The following is a 25,064-nucleotide window of genomic DNA, read 5'->3' as shown; positions in this document are numbered from 1 at the left end:
ATAAAGATTGTTTTACCTATGTCTATTGTTTCTTCGAAGGAATTGGTACGTATTGGATGCAGTGCAGCTGGTTCAATGGATGTGAGGACTTAGATTGATTTTGCAAGTCTGATGTTCAGTGTGATATAGTGGTTTAAATTCTGTTTTGGGGCAAAAAAAATACATTTTAACTATTTTGATGTTATCTGACCTCTCAAATATTGCCCAATGACTTTTTAACCACCATAGCAGTTTCAAAATCAGTTTCATTCCAATTTCAGGTTATTCCATTGAATTGGTGGAAGAAAGTATGTTAAATGTTTCATCAAGTTTCCATGTACAGAATGCCTAAGTCAAATCTCATACCATACATGTTTTATACTTCTAAACAGAATAGTATAAATTGAGTTTGGAGTTTGATTTTTGTTTCATGTCTCTTATCAATTAGTTTTGGTTTGCTTGACTCTTAATATTCACCACCAGTGCTTGACCTTTATACAACAAGAGCGTGTCCAAGTGAACATGATAAATCCAAAGCTACTCTGTACCAAAATGAAACCCAGCTTAGCTCCTATTGAGTTGTTATAGTTGTGCCCTCGATCATATACTGTTCCCTGGCTGTTGACTGATCTTGAACCTGGTGTTCGGAAAAATGGAATATGCTGTTTGATGCTGAGTTAAGCTTCAAATCACATATCCCTCCAGTCATCAAGGCTGCTACTAAAAATGTTTTTTTTCCATGTTGCTTCTTTTGCTTCCAGCCTTAATTTGTCTCATGATTCCATAACTGCATCAACTGAATTCCAGCTTGCCTAAAATTTCCCTTCCTTATGTACATGTATTTGGAAAGGCAAGGACTGATTCAGGATAGTCAACATTGCTTTGTGTGTGGGAAATCATGTCTCACAAACTTGATAGAGTTTTTTGAAGAAGTAACAAAGAAGATTGATGAGGGCAGAGCAGTAGATGTGATCTATATGGACTTCAGTGAGGCGTTCGACAAGGTTCCCCATGGGAGACTGATTAGCAAGGTTAGATCTCATGGAATACAGGGAGAACTAGCCATTTGGATACAGAACTGGCTCAAAGGTAGAAGACAGAGGGTGGTGGTGGAGGGTTGTTTTTCAGACTGGAGGCCTGTGACCAGTGGAGTGCCACAAGGATCGGTGCTGGCGCCTCTACTTTTTGTCATTTACATAAATGATTTGGATGCGAGCATAAGAGGTACACTTAGTAAGTTTGCAGATGACACCAAAATTGGAGGTATAGTGGACAGCGAAGAGGGTTACCTCAGATTACAACAGGATCTGGACCAGATAGGCCAATGGGCTGAGAAGTGGCAGATGACGCTTAATTCAGATAAATCCGAGGTGCTGCATTTTGGGAAAGCAAATCTTAGCAGAACTTATACACTTAATGGTAAGGTCCTAGGGAGTGTTGCTGAACAAATAGACCTTGGAGTGCAGGTTCATAGCTCCTTGAAAGTGGAGCCGCAGGTAGATAGGACAGTGAAGAAGGTGTTTGGTATGCTTTCCTTTATTGGTCAGAGTATCGAGTACTGGAGTTGGGAGGTCACGTTGCGGCTATACAGGACATTGGTTCGGCCACTGTTGGAATATTGCGTGCAATTCTGGTCACCTTCCTATCGGAAAGATGTTGTGAAACTTGAAAGGTTTCAGAAAAGATTTACAAGGATGTTGCCAGGGTTGGAGGATCTGAGCTACAGGTAGAGGCTAAACAGGCTGGGGCTGTTTTCCCTGGAGCGTCGGAGGCTGAGGGGTGACCTTACAGAGGTTTACAAAATTATGAGGGGCATGGTTAGGGTAAATAGACAAAATCTTTTCCCTGGGATCGGGTAGTCCAGAAACAGAGGGCATAGGTTTAGGGTGAGATGGGAAAGATATAAAAGGGACCTAAGGGGCAACATTTTCATGCAGAGGGTGGTACATGTATGGAATGAGCTGCTAGATGATGTGGTGGAGGCTGGTACAATTGCAACACTTAAGAGGCATTTGGATGGGTATATGAATAGGAAGGGTTTGGAGGGATATGGGCCGGGTGCTGGCAGGTGGGACTAGGTTGGGTTGGGATATCTGGTCGGCATGGAAGGGCTGGACCGAAGGGTCTGTTTCCATGCTGTACATCTCTATGACTTTATGGTCTACATGTACTCCTACCTACCATGTCTGTTCTTGCCAGCCTCCAGAGGTCCCTATAATTCAACTTCAAGTTCTTCTCCCTTGATTACAAAATCGTATTCTCATTAACAATTGATCTCTTCATACCCTACTCCCACAGCCTCATTGACTTGCATCCTAGCCTACATCTTTCAGTCTTCTGATTCCAAGTCCTTGTGCACCTCACAAATCCCATCCCATCTAGCACAGAGTCAATGGACAGTTATGCAGAGTGGATCTGATCCTGTCATTTTCCTGCAAGATAGTTTAAATGACCCCTAGAAAGCCAATTGATCACTGAAATACTATGTATGCACTAGTGGGACACATTGGAACCATTACAGTTACCAGTTACTAATTTCAATACATTCAACCAAAGAGCACAAGGTGCATTAATTTATGCTCTAATTTGCCAAAGTTGTGCTGTATAATCCCTCCCCTACTCTCTCTTCCACTACTCCTCCACCCTTCGCCACCCAAGAATTTTATTACTATATTGTTGACGGTTCATTCACTGCTTTAAGAACCACGCCAAAGGATATGACACAACCATCCAATAGCCAATTCAGCTCTTCTCACAGTTTCAGGTGTTCTCTGAGGAAATGTTTTATGGGTTTCCTTCCATTATCTCTTTTATAAAGCAACCCTCCAAGTTTTCATTTGATAAAAGTGTGGGAGCTTCAGTTCCCTGTGCAAGTTGCTGACAGAAACCAACTGCCTTCTCACAACTTCCAAGCTAACTGTTCACCGCTTCTGCCAAAATGCTGTGTGGACTACTATAGATTTCTTCTCCTGGTTTTCCTCAAATATTCCGTCTTTTCTCCCCTCACTAATTCCAAACTCAACTTGAGCCCCTTCTGCATTTCATGCAGTGAAAAATAAGTTATTATTTTATTTGTTTAAATGCAGGCCTGATTAATATTAATTTCCTTTGGCTCTCCCCTCTCAAGACCAAGTGTGCAACTGTCGTTGTCTATTCCCAAACCGAGTTAAGTGCTTCTATGAGCACACAACCAGATATGGAATGAGCTGCCAGAGGAGGTGGTGGAGGTGGATCCAATGACAACATTTCAAAGGCGTCTGGATGGATATATGAATAAAAAGACTTTAAAAGGATATGGGTCAAATTCTGGCAAATGCCACTAGATCAGTTCTGGATATCTGGTCAGCACAGACGAGTTGCACTGAAAGTTCTGTTTCCATGCTGCATGACTCTGTAACTTAATCAAAATGACCTCCTGCTCTCACAGCTCATCTCTATGACAACATTTGCTTTGGGATGATCTCAAACTGAAATATAAATGACCATAAGACTTAGGAGCAGAAGTAGGCCATTCATCCCATCGAACCTTCTCCACCACTTAATGAGATCATGGCTGGTCTGCTAATCATTGAGTCCTTTTCCCCATAACCCTTGATTTCCACTGATTAAAGTCTATCTACCTCAGGCTAGAATACGCTTAATGACCCAGCCTCAACAGCCCTCTATGGTACAGAATTCCATAGATTCATTACCTTTAGAGAAGAATTTTCTCCATATCTCTGTCTCCCCTTATTTTCAGATTGGCTTCCTGAAAATGCCCACCTTATCCCAATACTCTGTCCTCTATCTTTTAGCCAATTCTCTATTTGTGTTTAGACAATATTGTGTGGTGTAATCTTATGACGTAGTCTATTATGTGGTACCTTATCAAATGTCTTCTGAAAATCCAAATATGTTGTATCCAGGTCTTTCTTTTTATAACATAAATGCAAACAATTGAACGAGGAGAAATGAGTCATTCAGCCTGTCTACTGTTCGCTAAGGTCATGGCTGTGATTCAAGTTCCACATTTGTATTTACCTCTCATAACCTTTGATTCTCTGCCTAACAAATGTAGATCTACCTCTGTCTTAAAACATTCGACAACTCCACCTCCTCTGTCTTCTCAGGCTTTCCATTTCACAGTCTCACAACTCTCTGATAGAATGAAGTTTCTCCTCATCTCTGTCCTAAAGGGTAACCCCCTCCATTTTAAAAGTGTACCTAGTTCAGGACTTACCCACTAGAGGAAAATTCATTTCCATGTCCACCTTGTCAAGACTATTCAGGATCTTATACACTTCCATTAAATCCATCCCTCACTTTTCTAAACTCCTGTGAAAATAAGCCCAATCTGTCCAACCTTTCCTTATAAGACAATCCAGGTATCAATCTTTTAAATCTCCTCTAAACTGCCTCAAATGTATTTACAATCTTCCATAAATAAGGAGATCAAACTCGTATAGTATTCAAGATTTGCTTTGTAAATCTGAAAACCCTTGTAACAATTTTTTCCTTCAAGAAGAAATATCAAATACAAATCCTACTTATCTCTTTTATGAAAATTTCAGATTTCAACAACTTGGCTGTATGGAGGTTAAGGACCGATCTGGTGAAAACCTCAAGGCAACTGACTTTTTAAATCACTTGTCAGATATTGAATTTCTGCTGGCCCATTCTCAGCCTGGTCACAAAATGGTAACTCAACAAAATCATAACTTGCCTCAGAATGAAGACTCCTCTTTCTAAAGCTAAATATTTCAGAAGCTAAAGTTACCACGCATATTCATCTAGATTGTTATTAACAAAAGTGTAAATTGACATTCCAGCTATCAAGGGCTAATTAGTACGATCCAATTAGGAAAGGATACAAATGGCTAAATTAAAGTTTTGGTAAATCGATTTACTTTACTCTTTGTCATATACACGGAGAAGAAATAGGATTGCAATGGGATCGAGCGTTTTGTGCATAGCTGCAAATGAAACAAACAGTACTGTTTCATATCAAACATCCCAATTTTCTACACAAGATTGAAAAGCCAATTTTTAACCATGTTCAATTGTGTTGTGTTCTAATAGATTAGAAAGTCATGAAGCCACAACTGTCAGTGTGATTGATTAAAGGAAATCCTGGCTACTGCCAGTCCTGCGTGCATGTCAACCTCACTCCCACCTTTGTCAGCAAAGAACAGCTAAGTGCACAGACTGTTTCACTTGCTTTATCATGTCTTTTTCAATTTCCATTTTCTCCTTTGCACCTGGTAACCTTCAGTTCATTCACATTCATTCAGTTTTGTATTTATTACCAAAAGTCTGAACATATGGCAATACAGCAAAGAAACATCTCCACCATGTCTGCACCAACCATGATGCAATTTTAAACTAGTCCCACCTGCCTGCGCATGGTGCATATCCCTGCATTCTCTGCCTGTTCATGCTTAATCTAAATGCTTCTTGAATGTTGTTATCGTATCTGCTTCTACTTCCTTTCTTGGCAACATGTTCCAAGTATCTAAACACTCTGTGTAAAAAAAAAACTTAGCTTGCACATCTCTTTTAAACTTTCCACCTCACTTAAACCTATGTGCCCTAGTTTTTGACATTTCTATCTTGGAAAAGAGACTCAGACTGTCCACCCTATCCATCTTTCTCATAATTTTATATATTTGAATCAGGTCATCTCTCAGCCTCCAACGCTGTCCGACCAGTGGAGTGCCACAAGGATTGGTGCTGGGCCCACTATTTTTTGTCATTTATGTAAATGATTTGGGTGTGAGCATAAGAGTTATAGTTAGTAAGTTTGCAGATGACCCCAAAATTGGAGGAGAAGTGGACAGCGAAGAAGTTCACCTCAGATTACAACAGGATCTTGATCAGATGGGCAAATGGGCTGAGAAGTGGCAGATGATGTTCAATTCAGATAAATGTGAGGTGCTGCATTTTGGGAAAGCAAATCTTAGCAGGATTTATACACTTAATGGTAAGGTCCTAGGGAGTGTTGCTGAACAAAGAGACCTTGGAGTGCAGGTTCATAGCTCTTTGAAAATTGAGTCACACGTAGATAGGATAGTAAAGAAGCTGTTTGGTATGCTGTCCTTTATTGGTCACAGTATTGAGTACAAGAGTTGGGAGGTCATATTATGACTGTACAGGACATTGGTTAGGCCACTATTGGGATATTGCGTGCAATTCTGGTCAACTTCCTATCAGAGAGATGTTGTGAAACTTGAAAGCGTTCTGAAAAGATTTACAAGGATGTTACCAAGGTTGTAGGATTTGAGTTTGAGCTTTAGGGAGAGGGTTGAACAGGCTAGGGCTGTTTTTCCTGGAGCATCAGAGACTGAGTGGTGACCTTATAAAGGTTTATAAAATTATAGGGGGCATGGATAGGAAAGTCTTTTCCCAGGGTTGGGGAGTCCAGAACTAGAGGGCATAGGTTTAGGGTGAGAGGGGAAAGATATAAAAGAGACCTAAGGGGCAACTTTTTCATGCAGAGGGTGGTACGTGTATGGAATGAGCTGCCAGAGGAAGTGGTGGAGGCTGGTACAATTGCAACATTTAAAAGGGATCTGAATGGCTAAATGAATGGGAAGGGTTTGAAGGGATATGGGCCATGTGCTGGCAGGTTAGGTTGGGATATCTGGTCGGCATGGACGAGTTGGACTGTTTCTGTGCTGTACATCTCTATGACTCTAATTTAGTGTAAACTGCAAACATACTCATTAGACCACCTAAACCATTTATATGTATTACAAACACAAGGGTCCCAGTGATGATCGTTGTGGAACACTACTGGTTACAGACCTTCAGTTAAAAAAATATCCATCCACAATTACCCTCTGGATTCCAGGATCAAGCCAAGTTTTGTATCCAACTTACCAACCCACCATGGATCTCATGTAACTGAATCTTCTGCACTAGCCTACCATAAGGGAACCTGTCAACTATTTTAGTAAATTCAATGTAAACATGAGCTGCTCAACCCTCCTGAATAATCTTTATCACTTCCACAAAGGATCTCCCCTACATAAAGCCATGCCGACTATCCTTAATAGGTCCATTATTTCCCAAATAATGCATGGTGCTGGAGATAGTATATTAGCATGCATAGAGATATAGCTAACTACAGGTACACAATCCTTTATCCGAAATCCTCGGGACCAGCTGGTTTTTGGAATTCGGAATTTTTCGGATTTCAGAATAAATGACATTTTAACGATGAAATTTCAAAAATCTTACCGAACAGCAGATGCACCTGTGAGTACTACAAGCCTGCCAGTGCTGGACCATGCCCCCATGTCACGTCTGAGTGATGTGGGTCGAGTGGTGTGGAGTTAGGTTAACTGTTTGCACGCCAAACAGCTTTGTTATGGAGAAAAAAATCTTCACAAAAAACTTCGGATTTCGGAGCTTTTCAGATTTTGATATTTCGGATAAAGGAATGTGTACCTGTAATATAAGCAGAGAGTTGGGATAAAGAGACCTTTTCAGCTTGGCAACCTGTAACTAGTGGTGTGCGACATGGTCCACTGGTGGGGCCACAATTATTTATTCTATATATAATATCAACTTAGGTGAGGAAAGTAAATGGACTATAGCCAAGTTTGGAGATGTCACAAAAATAGATGGGAAGGCAAGTGTTGAGAAAGTCACAGAGCTTACAGAGGAATATAGACATGCTAAGTGAGTACAAAAACTTAGCAGATGCAACATAATGTGGGTTAATGTGATATTGTGTACTTTGGCAAGCAATATGTTATTTAAATGTGTTATTTAAATGGAGAGAGACTGCAGAAAGCTGCAGAACAGAAGATTTTGGGGTTCTTTTCCATCAATCACAAAAAATGTTGGCATCTAAATTCGATGAGTAATAGAGAAAGCAAATGGAATATTGGCCTTTTCAAAGGCAACGAAATATAAAAGTGAGGAGCATTTGCTCAACTGTCCAAGGCACAAGTCAGATTACAGCTGGGATAGTGTGAAAGCTGTGGGCCCCATATCTAAGGAAAGATATACAGCAGTGAAGATTCTCGTAGGCTGATACCAGGTATGGAGGGACTGCCTTTCAAGAAGAGTTTGACTGGATTAGGCCTATACTCATTAGGACATAGAAGAATGAGGCAACCTTTTTGAAACATTCAAGATTCTTAGAGGATGTGACAGGTGAGAAGCAGAGAGGTTGTTTACTTTTGTGGGAGAGTCTTTGACCAGAGAGCACAATTTCAGATTAAGGGGTCACATATTTAAGACAGAGATGAGGAATGTTCTCTCTCCATATTTTTTTGGGGGACGTGAGTCTGGTGGGGAGACTGGGGAGGAGCACCCGAAGGAAGCCCACACATACACGGAGAATTTGCAAACTCCACAAAGACAGTTGCCTGAGGGTGGGGTTGAACCCGGGTCCTTGGTACTATGAAGTAGCAATGCAAGTCACTGAGCCACTGTGCTGCCATATTCTATGGTATTTCACAGGAATGAAACTAAACAAAAGCGTGACACCAAGACACATGAGAAAAATGTAGAACAGATCATCAAATGTGCCGCCATGAAAGGCAGGTTCAGAAATGTCTAAGGAAGGCGAGAGAGGGGCGTATAGAAGCAATCCCAGAGCCTAGAACCCAAGCACATGAAGGCATAACCACCGGTGACTGAACAGAGATATCGAGAAGTGAGGTCACAGAGGGATTTGAAAGCAAGGTAATAATTCTCTAATAGAGATGTTGCCAGGCACAGAGCCAATATAAGTTAGCACGGACACAAGAGCGATGAGTGAATGAGACTTGAGGGAATTAGGATATGGTTAATTCCATCAGGGAGATACTTTCTCTGGACTCTCATTATCTCATTTCTGAAGGCTTCCCATTTTCCAGCTGTCCCTTTACCTGCAAACATCTCACCCAATCAGCTTTTGAAAGTTTTTGCGTAATACTGTCAAAATTGGCCTTTCTCCAATTTAGAACTTCAACTTTTAGATCTGGTTTATCCTTTTCGATCACTATTTTAAAACTAATAGAATTCTGGTTGCTGGCCCCAAAGTGCTCCCCCACTGACATCTCAATCTCTTGCCTTGCCTTATTTCCCAAGAGTAGGTCAGGTTTTGCACCTTCTCTAGTAAGTACATCCACATACTGTAGTGCTTCATGGCATCATTGCTTTCCATCTCTCTAAATTTCTTCAGTCTTGCAATTCTCTGTATTACTCTGAATGTTCATTCTATCATTGATAGCTATATCTTCAGCACACTTGGAAATTCCCTGCCTGACAAACTTTCCATCTCTTTCCTTCCTTAAGACCCACTCTTTGACCAAGCATTTGGTCACGTTATCTAGTATTTTTTGCATTGACTCGTTACATTTTTCTCTGATTGAGCAATCTGTGAAGCAGTTTGTTTTATTAAAGACACTATGTAATCATAAGCTTTATCTATCTCCAGATCCATCCATCTTGTCTCATATAGTTGTGTTGCCATCACAAGACATTCAGACCCCATCTCAATTTTGTACTAATTTTAATCTTTTAAAAGATGATTGTTATACTGTCTAATCAGGATCAACTGCAAGCAATATGTTGGGATATTGAGTTTAACCAAAATTTTAAGATTGAGCATAATATGAGGGGTCAGATTGCAAAATCATACAACCTTGTCAAGTATTGAGCACCATTTATCTTGGGTAGGATAGCTGACATGTCCGAACATTTTTCTTTCTTCTTTCCTTTTTCTTTATTTCTTTTTTTTCCCTACCCTCCTTTTCCTACCTTTTCTCGGTGACTCACAAGAGAGTTAGCATAGAGGACATATCTCCAATTTCTATTGCACTGAAGTCATCCAGAGTCTCTTCCTTTCAGATCTTCTTCAAGCGAATGCTGCTGGGTTATTGACAAGGTATTTTCACATTCTAAAGATTTATGCACTCCAAAAATACCTTCTAAAGTATCAAGTTCTTCATTTAAGCTATTAGATGAAATAACTACCTTTTAATGCTATTTGCTTTTTGAGCCTTTGCCTGTATCTTCTGGTCTTGATCAATGACTCTTATGTCATCCTTATCACATCACAAGCTGTTCTACCTGATCAGTTTCATTGTTGTCCAATAAAAAACATTCTATACCCTCAACCTTCAAAGCTAACTTGCAGAAGTTTTCTTAATTCATGTCTGTCCTATCACCATTTATTTATGGGCAACGCTGTTTGTAAATCCTGTTAATGACCTACATATAATGGCTATCCAGTCTATTTGCCCTAATTCTTCATCAGACTTTTGAACAATGATGTTGTTCATGGAAGTCACTTTTATTGTGAAAAGCCTCCAACGCTATCTTGTAATAAAAGTAGAAATTGCTGGAAAAACTCAGGTTTGGCAGCATCAGTGGAGAGAAAATTGAATTAATGTTTTGGGTCCAGTGACCCTTCTTCAGAACAGGAAACAAAAATTCTACTAATCTTTCCAACAGGATCTCCATTCAATCTTCTTGTTCACCATTGTTCATTTTGCTGTCCGTTCTGGTGTTTGACAAGGTATTGCCAAAAACTCATTTCCACAGCCACACCTCATTCATAAGTGACTGCCTTTGGCTCAGATTCACCTCGTTGAGAAGAAGGGTTACTGAATCCAAAATATTAAGTCTGGCTCAGACTCACCTCGTTCTGAAGAAGGGTCACTGGATCCAAAATATTAACCGCCATATCTGTTGAGGTTTCCCAGAATTTTCTGTTTTCTATCTGATTCCCAGCATCCACAATTCTTTGGTTTAGTGCTTTGTAATATCTTAATTGTTTTTAAGTATCTGCCAGTTTTCAACAATTGCTGCAACGCTGTCTGACTATGGGCCTATTTTTATGGTCAGTATATTGTCATCCCTAAAAATAATCATTCCATTGTTTTGTTGCTAGGGAAACAAAACACAACATAGAAAAAAAACGCTCAGAATACTACCCTATTTCAAGGTGAAAATGTATTTACTTTTACATCACATTTGGCATGTAGCTAAATTCTAACACCCCACAAAGATCCTGGGAGAAAACAAAAAACAGATACCTTTGTTTAGAGATTGGAAAATACAAGAAAGGAAAGTTTTCCCCTCTCTCATCAGCAATCTATGCTTGTATTTCAGCAGTACCACATAGGAAGACTAACCTGTTCTTCCATGTCAGCAAGCAAGGAGAATTTAAAAGTCTTCCTGTATAGGTCTCTCACACCACCTAGTGTGTGAGTTTATAATTCTCTATTTTGAATAGCACTAATGACCGCCTGGAATCCATCTCCAACTTTTGTCTGTATTAATGCAATTGATGCTGTGGCTTAGTATGATAGTGTTTCTGTATGAAATTGCTCACATTAAGGAATTTGAAATTGCGTGGTTTCAGTGCCAAACTCAGTCAGATGATTTTATCTTAACGTTTCCATTGTGACAAAAGTAGTTATTTGAGCATTCGTAACTGACTGTTAAACAGAAATGATCAAACGAAAAGAGTCAGGCTGAACTCAAGACTGTTGCATAATAACTTCCTTTTTTCTAAGAAAGGATTGTTAATTAAAGTTGTATTGTGAAAATTTGTATTTAAAGATGTTTGGAATTTGAATAAACAAAAGTTTAGGCAGTTAAAAAATTGATTTTTCGCACATGCACAATGCGGAAATTCACAGTGAATGATGTGTTTCTACAGCTCTTTTCCCTCCTCAACTTTGATTTTATTTTACACTACGTTAAGGAAATTATGACATGCTACTTCAGAAAAGGAAGTGGTGGGAAAGATTTGATTAGAAAAGAGCGTGCATTTTTGCTGTTTAGCTCTGAAGAGTCAGCTGCAGTAAATAGAATAGTGCTACCATTATCATAATATTACAAACAGTAACCAACACCTCTGTTTACACAGTATTGTTGAACTCTTTAGGAGGAAAAGCTAAATAATGGCAATACCCACAAATTCTAGCTTTTAAGAGGTGTCACGCTGATATAAAGCTAAGGTGCTCTCTATTTGAATTTTAGACTGAGTATAATACTCAGTTCACAGTTCTTTGCCGCCACCAAGTGCCAGAAGGTTACTGGTAACATCTTAAAAGGTACTTCTTATTCTATTATCCACCTAGCTTCAAGACCTTTATGTCACCAAGATGATTTTACTTGATGATTTGTTTTAAAAGACATTATATGATTTATTTTCCTATTTAGTAAAGAAGGCTTAGTTAAACATCTAAAGAAACTGAGACAAAGAAAATTCTGTGACTATTGCTCAACATTTACATTAGTCCATTCTGTAAGCTTTACATAGTTAGCAGGGCAATACATAAAGCTTGTTTTGATTAAGAATGGATTGTGTTGAAATTTTGTTGAATTGTGTATCGTTTACCATGTTTTGAATGTTTCAATATTGTATTGCAAAACAATACATTTTGAAAAATGACAGTGTTGGCTGATTTGATTTATGTGGATTCAAAAAAACTAAACCTGTATTGTCAAAACATCTCTTCATCGAGAGTGCTTCATTCAGGCATGGATTTGAGACAACCTGAGGTTGCAGCAGATTAATGAACTCTTTCATCCTACACTAAATAACTGAGAATGCACAATCAACACCTGCAAACAAAATTATTATTCATAACTACTTAGATAATCAAGCAATAAGAGATTGAAGCAGTACTTTTGTGCTTTTTAAAAAGCAATATTTTATATGCTGAGCATGCTTTGACACTGTTTATCTTCATGCTTACCTTACAGTTACACAGTTACATCCTTGTCACAGTTAGAAGTGCGGGACAAGAAGCGAATAAGTAGTTTTCTCATCAGCCTATTATTATAGAATCATAGATCCCCTACAGCGTGAAAACAGGCTATTCACCCCATCAATCCACACACTGACCTGCCAAAAGCATCCCTCCCAGACCCATCCCTCGATCGAATCCCTGTAACCCTGCATTTCCTATGGCCAATCCACCTAGCCTGCACACCCCTGGACTCTATGGGCAATTTAGCATGGCCAATCCACCTAACTTGCATATCTTTGGATTGTAGGAGGAAACTGGGGCACCCAGAAGAACTCCATGCAGATACAGGGCGAAGGTGCAAACTCCGCACAGATAACTAGTTTGGCAGTGGGGTGGAATCAGAGTCACATGTCTGAGAGGGGGTCAGTTGCAGATGGGGCAGTGACAGGATGTATTGAGTCTATCAGAAAGGTTTCTCATGCGATGAAACAAAGAGATCGGATAAAGTGCGTCTGCTTTAATGCAAGGAGTGTCCGAAATAAGAGTGATGAACTTAGAGCATGGGTCAGTATTGGGGGCTACGATGTTGTAGCCATAACGGAGACGTGGGTTTCACAGGGGCAGGAATGGTTGCTTGATGTTCCAGGGTTTATAACATTTAAAAAGAACAGGGAGGGTGGAAAATGAGGAGGGGGTGTCGCATTGCTAATCAGAGAGTGCATCACAACTACAGAAATGAAGGTTGTTGAGGAAGGTTTGTCTACTGAGTCAGTATGGATGGAAGTTAGGAACAGCAAGGGAACAGCCACTGCATTGGGGGTTTTCTACAGACCACACCTAATAGCAGTAGAGAGATTGAAGAACTCAGGCAGGTAGATCCTGGAAAAATGCAGAAGTAGCAGGGTTGTTGTTATGGGTGATTTCAACTTTCCCAATATCGACTGGAACCTCATAAGTGCAGATGGTTTGGATGGAGCTGTTTTTGTCAGGTGTGTTCAGGAGGGTTTCCTTACTCAGTATGTAGACAGACTGACAAGGGGAGAGGCTATTTTGGATTTGGTGTTTGGCAACGAGCCGAGCCAGGCCAGGTGTCAGATCTCGTGGTGGGAGAGCACTTTAGTGACAGTGATCACAACTGTCTCACATTTAGCATAGCCTTGGAGAGTGAAAGGAGCAGTTACCAAGGAAAGATATCTAATTGGGGAAAAGCAAATTATAACGCTAGCTGACAGGAGTTGGGAAGTACAGGCTGGGAGCAATTGTTCCACAGAAAGGGCACAGCAGACATGTGGAGACTATTTAAGGAGCATTTGTTGCGAGTGATGCACGAATTTGTTCCTCTGAGACAAGTAAGAAGGGGTAAGATTGAGGAACCTTGGATAACAAGAATAGGGGAACTTCTCATCAAAAGGAAGAAGACAGATTCTGTAAGGTGGAGGAAGCAAGGATCTAGCACAGTTTTAGAGGATTACAGGCTTGCTAGAAAGGAGCTCAGAAATGGACTGAGGAGAGCCAGGAGTGGACACGATAAAGGCTTGGCAAGAAGGATTAGGGCGAACCTAAAGACATTTTACTCATACGTGAGGAATAAGAGTGATTAGGGAGAGGGTAGGACCGATGAAGGATAGCAGAGGGAACTTGTGCGTGAAGTCCGAGCAGATAGGGGAAGCCCTAAATGAATTTTTTGCTTCGGTTTTCACCAAGGAAAGGGAACTGGTTGTAAATGAAAACTTTGAGAAGCTGGGATACAGTCTTGACCAGATTGAGATTGTTGATGTTGATATGCTGGAAATTTTGGATAACATTAAGATTGATAAGTCCCCAGGGCCAGACCAGATTTAGCCTAGGCTGCTCCGGGAAGTGAGAAAGGACGTTGCTAAACTGTTGGCGAGGGAGTCGTACCAGAGGATTGGAAGGAGGTGAATGTTGTTCCTCTTTTCAAGAAGGGTAATAGGGAAATCCCTGGCAATTACAGACCAGTCAGTCTTACGTCTGTGGTCAGCAAAGTGTTGGAAAGAATTCTGAGGGGTAGGATGTATGACTATTTGGCAAAACATAGTGTGATTAAAGGCAGTCGGCATGGCTTTGTGAGGGGGCAGGTCATGCTTCACAAATCTTATTGAGTTCTTTGAGGAGGTGACGAGACAGGTCGACAAAGGTCGAGCAGAGGATGTGGTGTATATGGACTTCAGCAAGGCATTCGATAAGGTTCCCCAGGGTAGGCTCATTCATAAAGTCAGCAAGTATGGGATACAGGGAGATTTGTCTATCTGGATTCAGAATTGGCTGGCTGACAGAAGGGGAGACAGGCTGCCTACTTGCGGAACGTTTCAGAGAACACCTCTGGGACACCCAGATCAACCAACTCAACCGCCCCGTGGCTGAACACTTTAATTCCCCCTCCCACTCCGCCAAGGACATGCAGGTCCTTGGCCTCCTCCATTGCCAGACCATGGCATTATGACGCCTGGAGGAAGAGCGACTCATCTTCCGCCTAGGAACCCTCCAACCACAAGGGATGAATACAGATTTCTCCAGCTTCCTCATTTCCCCTCCCCCCACCTTTTCTCCGTCCCAACCCTCAGACTCAGCACCGCCTTCTTGACCTGCAATCTTCTTCCTGACCTCTCTGTCCCCATCCCCTCTCTGGTCTATCACCCTCACCTTAACCTCCTTCCACCTATCGCATTCCCAGCGCCCCTCCCCCAACACCCTCCTCCTGAAGAAGGGCTTATGCCCGAAACGTCGATTCTCCTTCTCCTTTGATGCTGCCTAATGTGCTGCACTTTTCCAGCAACACATTTTTAAGCTCTGATCCCAAGCATCTGTAGTCCTCACTTTCTTCAGAACCTGACCTGATCTGTTAACTGTTTGTCCGACCATAGCTACTGCCTGAATTGAGTTTCCCGGCATTTTCTCTTTTTGTATCAGGCTTCCGAAAAGACCACTCCCTCGTCAGGTCCACACCCCCCACCAACCCAACCTCTTCTCCCGGCACCTTCCCTTGCAACCGCAAGAAATGCAAAACTTGCGCCCACACCTCCCCCCTTACCTCCCTCCAAGGCCCCAAGGGACATTTCCATATCCACCACAAATTTACCTGCACCTCTACACACATCATCTATTGCATCCGCTGCACCCGATGTGGCCTCCTCTATGTTGGGGAGACAGGCCACCTACTTGCGGAACGTTTCAGAGAACACCTCTGGGACACCCAGACCAACCAACTCAACCGCCCCGTGGCTGAACACTTTAATTCCCCCTCCCACTCCGCCAAGGACATGCAGGTCCTTGGACTCCTCCATCGCCAGACCATGGCAACATGACGGTTGGAGGAAGAGCGCCTCATCTTCTGTCTGGAAACCCTCCAACCACAAGGGATGAACTCAGATTTCTCCAGTTTCCGCATTTCCCCTCCCCCCACCTTGTCTCAGTCAAATGCCTCGAACTCAGCACCGCCTTCCTAACCTGCAAACTTCTTCCTGACCTCTCCGCCCTCACCCCACTCTGGCCTATCACCCTCACTTTGACCTCCCTCCATCTATTGCATTCCCAACGCCCCTCCCCCAAGTCCCTCCTCCCTACCTTTTATCTTAGCCTGCTGGACACACTTTCCTCATTCCTGAAGAAGGGCTGATGCCCGAAACATCGATTCTCCTGCTCCTTGGATGCTGCCTGACCTGCTGTGCTTTTCCAGCAACGCATTTTCAGTTCCAACATCTGCGATATTTTATTTTTAGTCCGGGTTACTCATTCAGCTGTGATTTTAAAGTAAATGAAAGGGATTCCGGCCAGGAAGTACATTCCCCTAGAAAGCTGATGAGAGAGGAACTCACTTTTAAAACATCTATTGTCAAAAAGCCTAACTGTAATTACTGTTCAGGCTTGCTGCTGAATCATAATAATTTGACCACTCGTGTTCACTGCAACCTCTGTCAACTGTGTGTGGCCAGCTTGCAGCTTGCCACGTTCTCATTAAGATTGACATGCAGCCATGCATGCACATACATTATAAGAAACATTTCTCATGGGAAGTCTGCTCCTTCCCTTTGTGACACATTCCTGATTGCTGCACGGCCACCCAGGCATTCAACTTAGAGGGTACATTGATGAACACAGATTGGGAAGACATCTAACTGATCATTTCTTTATTCATGTCGTAAGGAATTTATCCCAGTATATTATAAAAATTGACATTGAGAGCAATCCTTTTCTCAAACTGTTTGCTATTACCACATTGTACAAATACTTTCTAAACAACCTGTTCAGAAATGTTATTGCACACCACAAGAGTAGATGGTATTTGAATCTGGGCCTCCTTGTCCTGAGATAGGTTCACTATAACTGCACCACAAGAATCCGCCATGCCTTTTTTTATGTGGTCATTCAATTTCTGAATCAGTCTAACCCCCAAAGTATCTTTTTGTTGATTTTTGAACTAAAGGTCTGGTTTTTGTGTTAGTTATGAGGAACTATCAGCTTTTGCTGACTTTGTTCCTCTGAAGCTGAGAGCAAGATTGGGAGTGCCTAAGTGTAGATAAATGCAAAAAGACAGAAATTGATGTAAGTGGTTCTATGTTTCTCCATACATTCTCTGCTGAAATGCCCTCCACCCCACACCTCACACAAACTTCAAGAATGTCGAGGTTGCTAATCTGACAGGAACTTGCTCAATTCCACTGTTAGTCTGTTATTTTACTTACAGTTGCTGTGCTGCCAATTTTGGAGTTCACCCACCTGTCATACTATAATAGTCAAATGGGGAGGTGGGTGGGGAAGGATGGTGCACTAGCTACCCAACTTGCGTGTCTGCAACCAGCCCATTATTGGTGGTTTGAGTATAAAATGCCATTTGCTGTGTGCATACAGATAACTCTGCTGTTGGTCATGCTGCATGCCGATTTTGTTCAGTTGTAACATGGCTGCTGGAAGCCTACACCAGAAATATACAGAGTAGATAAAACACAATGTCAGAAGCAAGTAGATAGAGTATGTAGTTTTGCCATAGTTGTAGGTTTCTGCCATAGTTACAGTTTTCCCCATATCACAGGCTTGTTGCTTTGTGGATACCTCGTGTAAATTCAGAGATGTATCATCATTGCAAAGGGTCTAATCCTTCAAAGTTGGCATATGGCCATGTTCAGCAATAGTAACCCGGTATTTCTGCACCATTTGATGCCTTTACTCTGTGGCAGTCCATCATACTATCAACACTTGAGCAATGCCACAGGAGCAACCAGAAGCTGATGACTGGGTGACAAACGATATGTGCCTGCTCCAGTGCATAGCCCACGTACAAAACAAACAGTAGGAATATAATGAAAGCCATACTGCCATGCAATATTTGGAGTATAAGAAGGATGATTAGGCATAAATTCAGCAGCATCCTTGATGGTCTCAACTTCACCACTCTTTAAGGCCTCAGTCGTGTATGATCCAATAGTGGAGAGCTCCATTAGAGTGAGAACATGCAATAGTACCTGTTTCCTGCAGATTAGTTCCTGCTGCCTGCAGTTACCACCTTGTCCTGCAAGAGAGAGGGCTGTGTGTCTGGAGTTGGGTGCAATCGTGTTGGGTCATTTGGCTGTCATGTGACCTAGTGGGTCTGTGGCTTGCAGCAGTGCTATGTGTATGAGGGTAAAATGAAAGTAAAAAAAAAGGTGCAAGTCCTAATTGATGGAGATTGTTGGCAGAATATTGATGGAGCTCTGCTGAATGACACGGAACCTATAGCTATGCCATTATGTCATTATAACCTTATGCCATTGAATGTGACATGATTCCACCCCCCCCCCCACCCTCCCCCACATACACAGCCATGTTGACTATCCCTTATGCAAAATGAGACTGTCCTTCAATGTCAGTGGTGCAATGGATGTTAAATATTGCAAACCCTTATTGAAGAACAGGAGAGGCTTTCTTAGTGTTTTAGTCAATGCTCCTGCCTCAGCTCACAATCAAAAGCAGATAAACCAGAAATTCAGTTCAGTTTAGTTTATATGAGCTTGCTTCATCTGTGTACACAAAATCGTTGTCTGATAATTCATTAGATTTGTATTACTATGAGAGGCGACAAGTCTGTAAATGCATTATTGATTGCTCGGTTTTGGTCCTCTTTATATTGCAGGTCTGAACGGTTGTCAGCTCAGCAGGTGCTGTCTAATTGTGCTACTTGTTGAGAAGGAGATGTACATATTGAAATTCTGCTAGTTTTACGCATGTTTGATCATGGGCTTACTGCTATGACATCCACATATATGGTAGTGTTCATTCAGGAACAGAAAACATGAAGGATGGTCTGTTGTGTTTATTCAGCATGGATGATCAGGTTTATCATAGGATAACAGGACCTTCGATTTTTTTCCAGGCACAACTTCAATGTGCTTCTGCACTCTGTATAATCATTATCAATGATAAAAGTCAGCACTTGAAACTGTGCTTTTCTCTGACTGTCTTCTGTTTCCTTCTCTTTCAGTACCCTCTAGAATTTTCAGGATTTTACTTTAGAAACCTGACTTTCCTTCTTGTTTCCTCAAGGCATATGAAGCCAAATCTCAGCTCCCTCTCCAATTCACCAGATTAATGCATGTGCAGTATTTTGGGTTAAAACCTTTTCAAAGTGATCACATTGTTGATTTCTTTAAAGAAGATTGGATTGGTTTCCAGTTGTGGCTAAATGGTCCACCATTTGTGATGCATAAAAAATTTGCACTTGACAATCCAATATAGGTGGAGATCAACAAACCTTCTCAGTCATTGATACACCCAATGCAGTTATTTTAAAGTAATACATAGTGGTGTATTCTCTGTTTTAAAAGACTGTAAGGTTTGATCTTCAGTCCCTTTTTCCACCTCAGTTAGTCCAACTGTATTTAAGATATAAAGCTATCAACGAGAGAAATAAAGACCCAGAAGAAGAAAGTCTACAGTGCATGATAAACAGAAGGATTGGCATCAGTACCGTTTATTGGCAAATCTGTATGAATAATTTCTTTTGCATAAAATATTTACTTGCATACAATAAACAGGTTATTGTTAATAATGATTTTATTGACATCAAATTTTGCTGAATTTGTGGGGTTTTTTTAAATCCATGTGCATTATGTACCATAAAATAATTTGTTTTTAAAGAAACTTCTTTATGGTTATATCTATTTGCCATTGTCCCTTTTATATCAAAATGTCACATTTTACCAAACTGTCAGCCTTGGTTCTGCAGTAGCATTGACTCCTCTCAATCAGAAGCCTATGGGTTCAAGTGCTTTTCCAGGGACTGAAGCATAGCCTGACACTTCAGTGAAGTACCAGTCAGTTCTGCATTGTCAGAGGTGCTAACGTTCAGATGGCATATTCAACTAAATCCTTCATAAGCAGATAAAAGATTCTAATTTCCAGCATCTGCAGTTCTTTTGGGGTTTTTTTGAAAAATTATGTGGCTCATTTGATGCAGGGCAGTGGATCTGCTTGTGTCGCAATGAATATTTATCCCTAAAACAACGTCCCCAAGTTGTCTGCTCATTATTTCATTACTCTTTGTGGGACATCACAACGTGTTATTTGGCTGCCATCTTTCCAAACTTAGAACAACATCACCGTATTTCAGAAGTTGATAAATACTTGTATAACGTTTAGGGCATCCTTAGATAATGAAAGGTACTGTCATTATATAAATGAAAGTTTTATTTTCCTTAATAATAGCCAATTATTATCAATTTATTTGAAATAATACCCCCTGTTTTATTTCTTGCTGGTATGGTTCTCTCTGCATTCATTCTTGGCCTGACTATTTACATAATTCTTCACCAGGTTCTCACCTTGACTCTTACGCATTTCAACACAATAGTTGGCAGATGTGAGTTGATCACCATCTTAGGGCAAGAAGGAGAAATAATTAAACAAGTTGGAGAAATAATTAAGCAAGTTGGAAAAATAATTAAAGTCGAAGAGTGTGGTGCTGGCAAAGCATAGCCAGTCAGACAGCATCTGAGGAGCAGGAGAGTTGATGTTTTGAGCACAAGCCCTTCATCAAAAGAGCTTTCCTGATGATGAGCTTATGCTTGAAACATCAACTCACCTGCTCCTCGGATGCTGCCTGACTGGCTGTGCTTTTCAAGCACCACACTCTTCCATTTGATTTCCAGCATCTGTCGTCCTCCCTTTCTCCTGGAGAAATACTGAAGCAAGTTTTCCTTGTCACACACACATGTGCGCGCACACACACACACACACACACATGTGCACACAAATTAAGCCCCTTAAATGGTCAATTAATAGCCATTGAAGGGATTCAACTCACCACCTTCCTGATTACCTGTCTTCCCAATAGAAAAGGTATGTGGCTGGATTCCCCACTGGAAATCTGGATGACCTATCTACTAGGTAACAGTCTCGGGTTCCAATTTGCCTCCATCTACTTTGACTTCCATCCCACTGTCGCCTGACAAAGTAGGGAGAAAAAAGTTACCTTCTCACCACTAAATTGCCCAAAGAGTATGCTTCAACCATCCTGTCTTCAGGACCCAGAAACTGCCGGCCTCCAATTAGCTGGCAGCTCTAGTGACCAAAGACACGAGCATCGGAGTCTGTGATAGATTGAGAGATGTGACTGAGATTTGCCTGTTAACGATTAATGAGTTGATTGGGCAGGATAGATAAAGTTATTTTGGCGCTGGGAGTGTTGTGTTAGTGGGTACCTAACCCATCTGTCCGACATTTATTCTCAAGTATGGAAAATTCTATTTTGTTATTTTTATATGTTGACTAATCATATTTGAGATTTTAATCTTAAGTAAGTATGATGCAAATCCTGGTCTACTACCAAATGTGATCAAGGTTTATAGTCTAATTTTCTGACTCCAATGGCATGACTCCAGACATAATCACGTAAACTGCTGGCCATTGTCACTCCCATATCAACATGATTTTCAAGAAATCTGAATAACAATGATATCAGCTTTGATGCCATTAGAAACATTATATAGAATGTCATTAATATGCAACTCGCCTGGAAGGAGGTATGAAAGCTCGCTGGCTAATGACCAGAGTACATGAATAGCCTAGAGCAGTGGAGTGTGCTTCATTCTCTGATCTGGACAAATTTATACAGAGGTTTTAATTCCATAATTCTGCAAAAAGAAGCAGCTAAGAAATTCTTGAGCATGACAGCAATTATGATACACCTAAAAATGCACAAGTTTCTGTAACAGTTTTGAATGCAGTGGTTTTTCTCCAAAGTGAGGTTGATCTTTCCACCCAGCAGCAATACTGAGTAGACACACATTTTAAAAAATCCAGCACAAGATCAAAGGTCAATAGCGAAAACAGTTCAGATGAAAAGAGCCTTTGAATCAGAATTGGAAATGTTAATGATTTTTCTTCCTGCTGATGGAGTTAAATATGAACAAACCAAAATCAATTGCATTGTAATTAAAAATAGATTCCTGAAATGTTTCTACACATGACTGTAACAAATTGTTACAACTATGAAGCCTTTTCTAACACTTTGAAGTTCCTTTGGCTTGTTTTAACCATGATTTCCTTTCCCCAGAAACTAGTTTATTCAGGCTTCAGTGTTCTGCATGAATGAAGCTTTGAAAGCCCTACAAAACATGGCTTTACTGTATCTCTAACATTCCAACAATTATTCCAAAGTTGTGACAATTTCTTGTAGTTAAACAGGTAGTCAGAATATTGGCCTAAATACTAAATCTAAGTTGTTTCAGTAAGCTTGCTTCTTTCAAAAAATGCCAGACTGAGAGCTGCAGTTGACAATTGACTTTTCCATTGATTGATTGTACCTTATCCAAGTGTGTATTTGTCTTTTAGGAACCACTTGAAACTTTAACAATTGAAATGATTTATTCCAGGAATATCTTCCATAATCTACAGGTGTATTTTCCTTATGCTGTTCATGATTTAAACGGTAGTTATTCTTTGGTGTACAATTTGGTATTTGTACTCAAAGTTGGAGCATATTTTCCATACCATTGTGGTTAAACAAAACATGCCATTTTATTGACGATACATCAAGTTCATTTTACAGATGGTGTTTTCTATGTCATTAACACGCAGCAGAGATTCATTAAAGACCAACCTTATTTTAACCTAAGTTATGTTACTTACTTAACAGTTTCCTTGTGAGATTGCACAGGTTAGCTTTGCATATGTGAGATAGCAATAGATAAGAACTGTATTATTCAAAAGTGAGATTTTTCCTCATAGAAATACATATTCCACTCTGGTTTGTAATGAGTTGAGACAAAAATTTGTTTAACATCTGATTTTTGTAATTGGTATGGGGGAAGGAAGACGATCCCTGAATCTTCCCGCTCCAAACTTAATTGGGACATATGCAAGCATCCCCACTCAGCGCCACACCTCACCCCAGCTTTCAAAATCACCTTGGGGGTGGACATTAACTTCTATCCAGTATTTCAGGTTGATGGACTTTGAACAGAACTGGGGCAAGGTCGTAATGTGATATGTTTTGAACACGTGCAAAGGGAAAGTCAGGAGAAAGAAAAGACATGGGGCCTGTGATAGTGTGAAAAACAGGAGAGATTAAATTACAAGAGATTTAATGGTTCAAGGCTTTGTTCCTGGACATTCCACTGCTGACCACTTGATGTGGCACACCTTCTCCAAAAGAATTGCTGCTGAACCCTCACCAACATTTCATCCAGCCAGTGAGATGACTGTTGCTTGGATTAAGTTCCAGCCATGAACACTGTTTCCCCATTTGCAGATCTTGCCTGCCCTGCTGAATATTTCGAGCACTTTCTTTTAATAATTCACCTTTCCAACATCTGCAGTATTTTACTTTTGAATGAGAAAAAATGCATTATAAGGTAGAAATTTGCTGGGGGGGCCATGTTTTGAAACCCAGGATCTAGGTATTGCATAGCATGGCTCCCCACTCCCAATTTATATTTGGTGTGTTTTTGCATCCAAGGACATGACAGGTCACTGCAGTATGAATCTATATCCAAACTTATTTTGCAAAGTATGATGAAAAAATGTTTGCAGCTGTTTCTTTTTAGTAATTTAACAAATTAACAATCAATATATTTTGTCCACTTTGCATAAAATGAATTTCACATTAGGGCATTACTTTAATCTGCAAAACCTTTTGTTTTCAGAGGGATGAAAGCATTTTGTTTAATTATTCCCTATTATCATCCATCATTCTTTGTTCCCTTTCTGTTTCTAGGAACCAATGTTAATGAAGCCAAGCGCATCCTGGTTGAGAGTGGTCTGCCAATCACTTCTGCCAGCAATCTGGAAGATGCAGCTCAGAAGGCAGTTGCCAGCATGGTCCCAAAATAGCAGAATGAAGAACATTTTCCATAACTATCTTTCTTTATACTGTATCCCCAATCACTAATCTTAGAATTATGAATTTTCTATTTGTATTTCACACAATGATTGAACAAACATAGATAATTTTCAATACATACACGGGGTCTTCAGGGATGGATTTATAGAAAAATTTTGTACATTTTACAAAAATGTGGAATTATTTGCCTATTCCAGAAAGTCCTTGCCTGCTAGTATCATTTATTAATGTGAAAATTTTGCTAAAAACATTTTTTAAGGATCTTGAAGCCTGAATATTCTAATGGTACAAAATATTTCTTGAACATCTTTGTAATCTTCATTTATTGCAAGAAGGAGCTTAACCTTTGCCTTAATCTTCAAATTGATTGAAACAGCACCATTGCTTGTCCAGACACAGACCTAATCACATTGGTGCTGTCTTAAAAGCCTTAACCTTCAATGTTGCCAAGGAAGTCAACTTCAACTTGCAGCCAGCTTAGTCTGGGCATGCACAGAACGTAGTAGGTGAACACATTTATTATTCTCATAGATAAATAATCTTACTTAACTCACGTTTTTAATAATTCCTTTTATGTTTCTCCAGTTATTTTCTTTTCATAAGACTGACTTTTGTCACACTAGAACGTGACTGTCCAAACTTGTTGTTTCATACTTTTATGACCTTTTCATGTTTACAGTGCTTTAGACAATTGTGAAACCAAGTATATCAGTGCAAGCAAATTAATATAAATTGTTCCTGTGGCTACCTTTTATAGCATCAAATGTCTTCCGAACATGAATAAAATACTTTCAATGATATGGATGTGTTTAAAAAATAATTCTCAAGCGAAAGCATATTACGACATGTGAATGCTTCAGTACTCCTTCCTTAAAGCTCCCTCATATTTTGAGTTTCATGTTGTGATCAAATGATGTTTCGTAGTTAAAAACATCTGCCTTGTTGCCTCTTGAGTTCATTGGGAAAAACAAACAAGATCTGTCTACATATCTGCCATCTGTTGTCATCAAAAAGGATTAAGTTTTTCAATTTGCTCTTTCTCTTGTTCTCTGTTGAAGGTGCTGACA

The 25,064-nt window shown here is 40.4% G+C and overlaps 1 protein-coding gene across 1 annotated transcript in view; it reads left to right on the top strand.

The window, feature by feature from the left end:
- The window catches only part of suclg2 (succinate-CoA ligase GDP-forming subunit beta), a 312,117-nt gene extending 287,322 nt beyond the window's left edge, over positions 1 to 24,795 (top strand). Inside the window, exon 11 of the mRNA XM_072582505.1 lies at positions 23,872 to 24,795. Within this exon, the coding sequence (XP_072438606.1) occupies positions 23,872 to 23,987 (116 nt within the window). The 3' untranslated portion in view covers positions 23,988 to 24,795. The remainder of the gene's footprint in view (positions 1 to 23,871) is intronic.
- The last annotated feature ends 269 nt before the right edge of the window (positions 24,796 to 25,064 follow it).

The sequence above is a fragment of the Chiloscyllium punctatum genome, chromosome 12 (genome assembly GCF_047496795.1).
Source record: "Chiloscyllium punctatum isolate Juve2018m chromosome 12, sChiPun1.3, whole genome shotgun sequence".
Lineage (NCBI taxonomy): Eukaryota > Metazoa > Chordata > Chondrichthyes > Orectolobiformes > Hemiscylliidae > Chiloscyllium > Chiloscyllium punctatum.
Note: the sequence above shows the minus strand (reverse complement) of the source record. Positions and strands in the feature narration are given on the sequence as shown.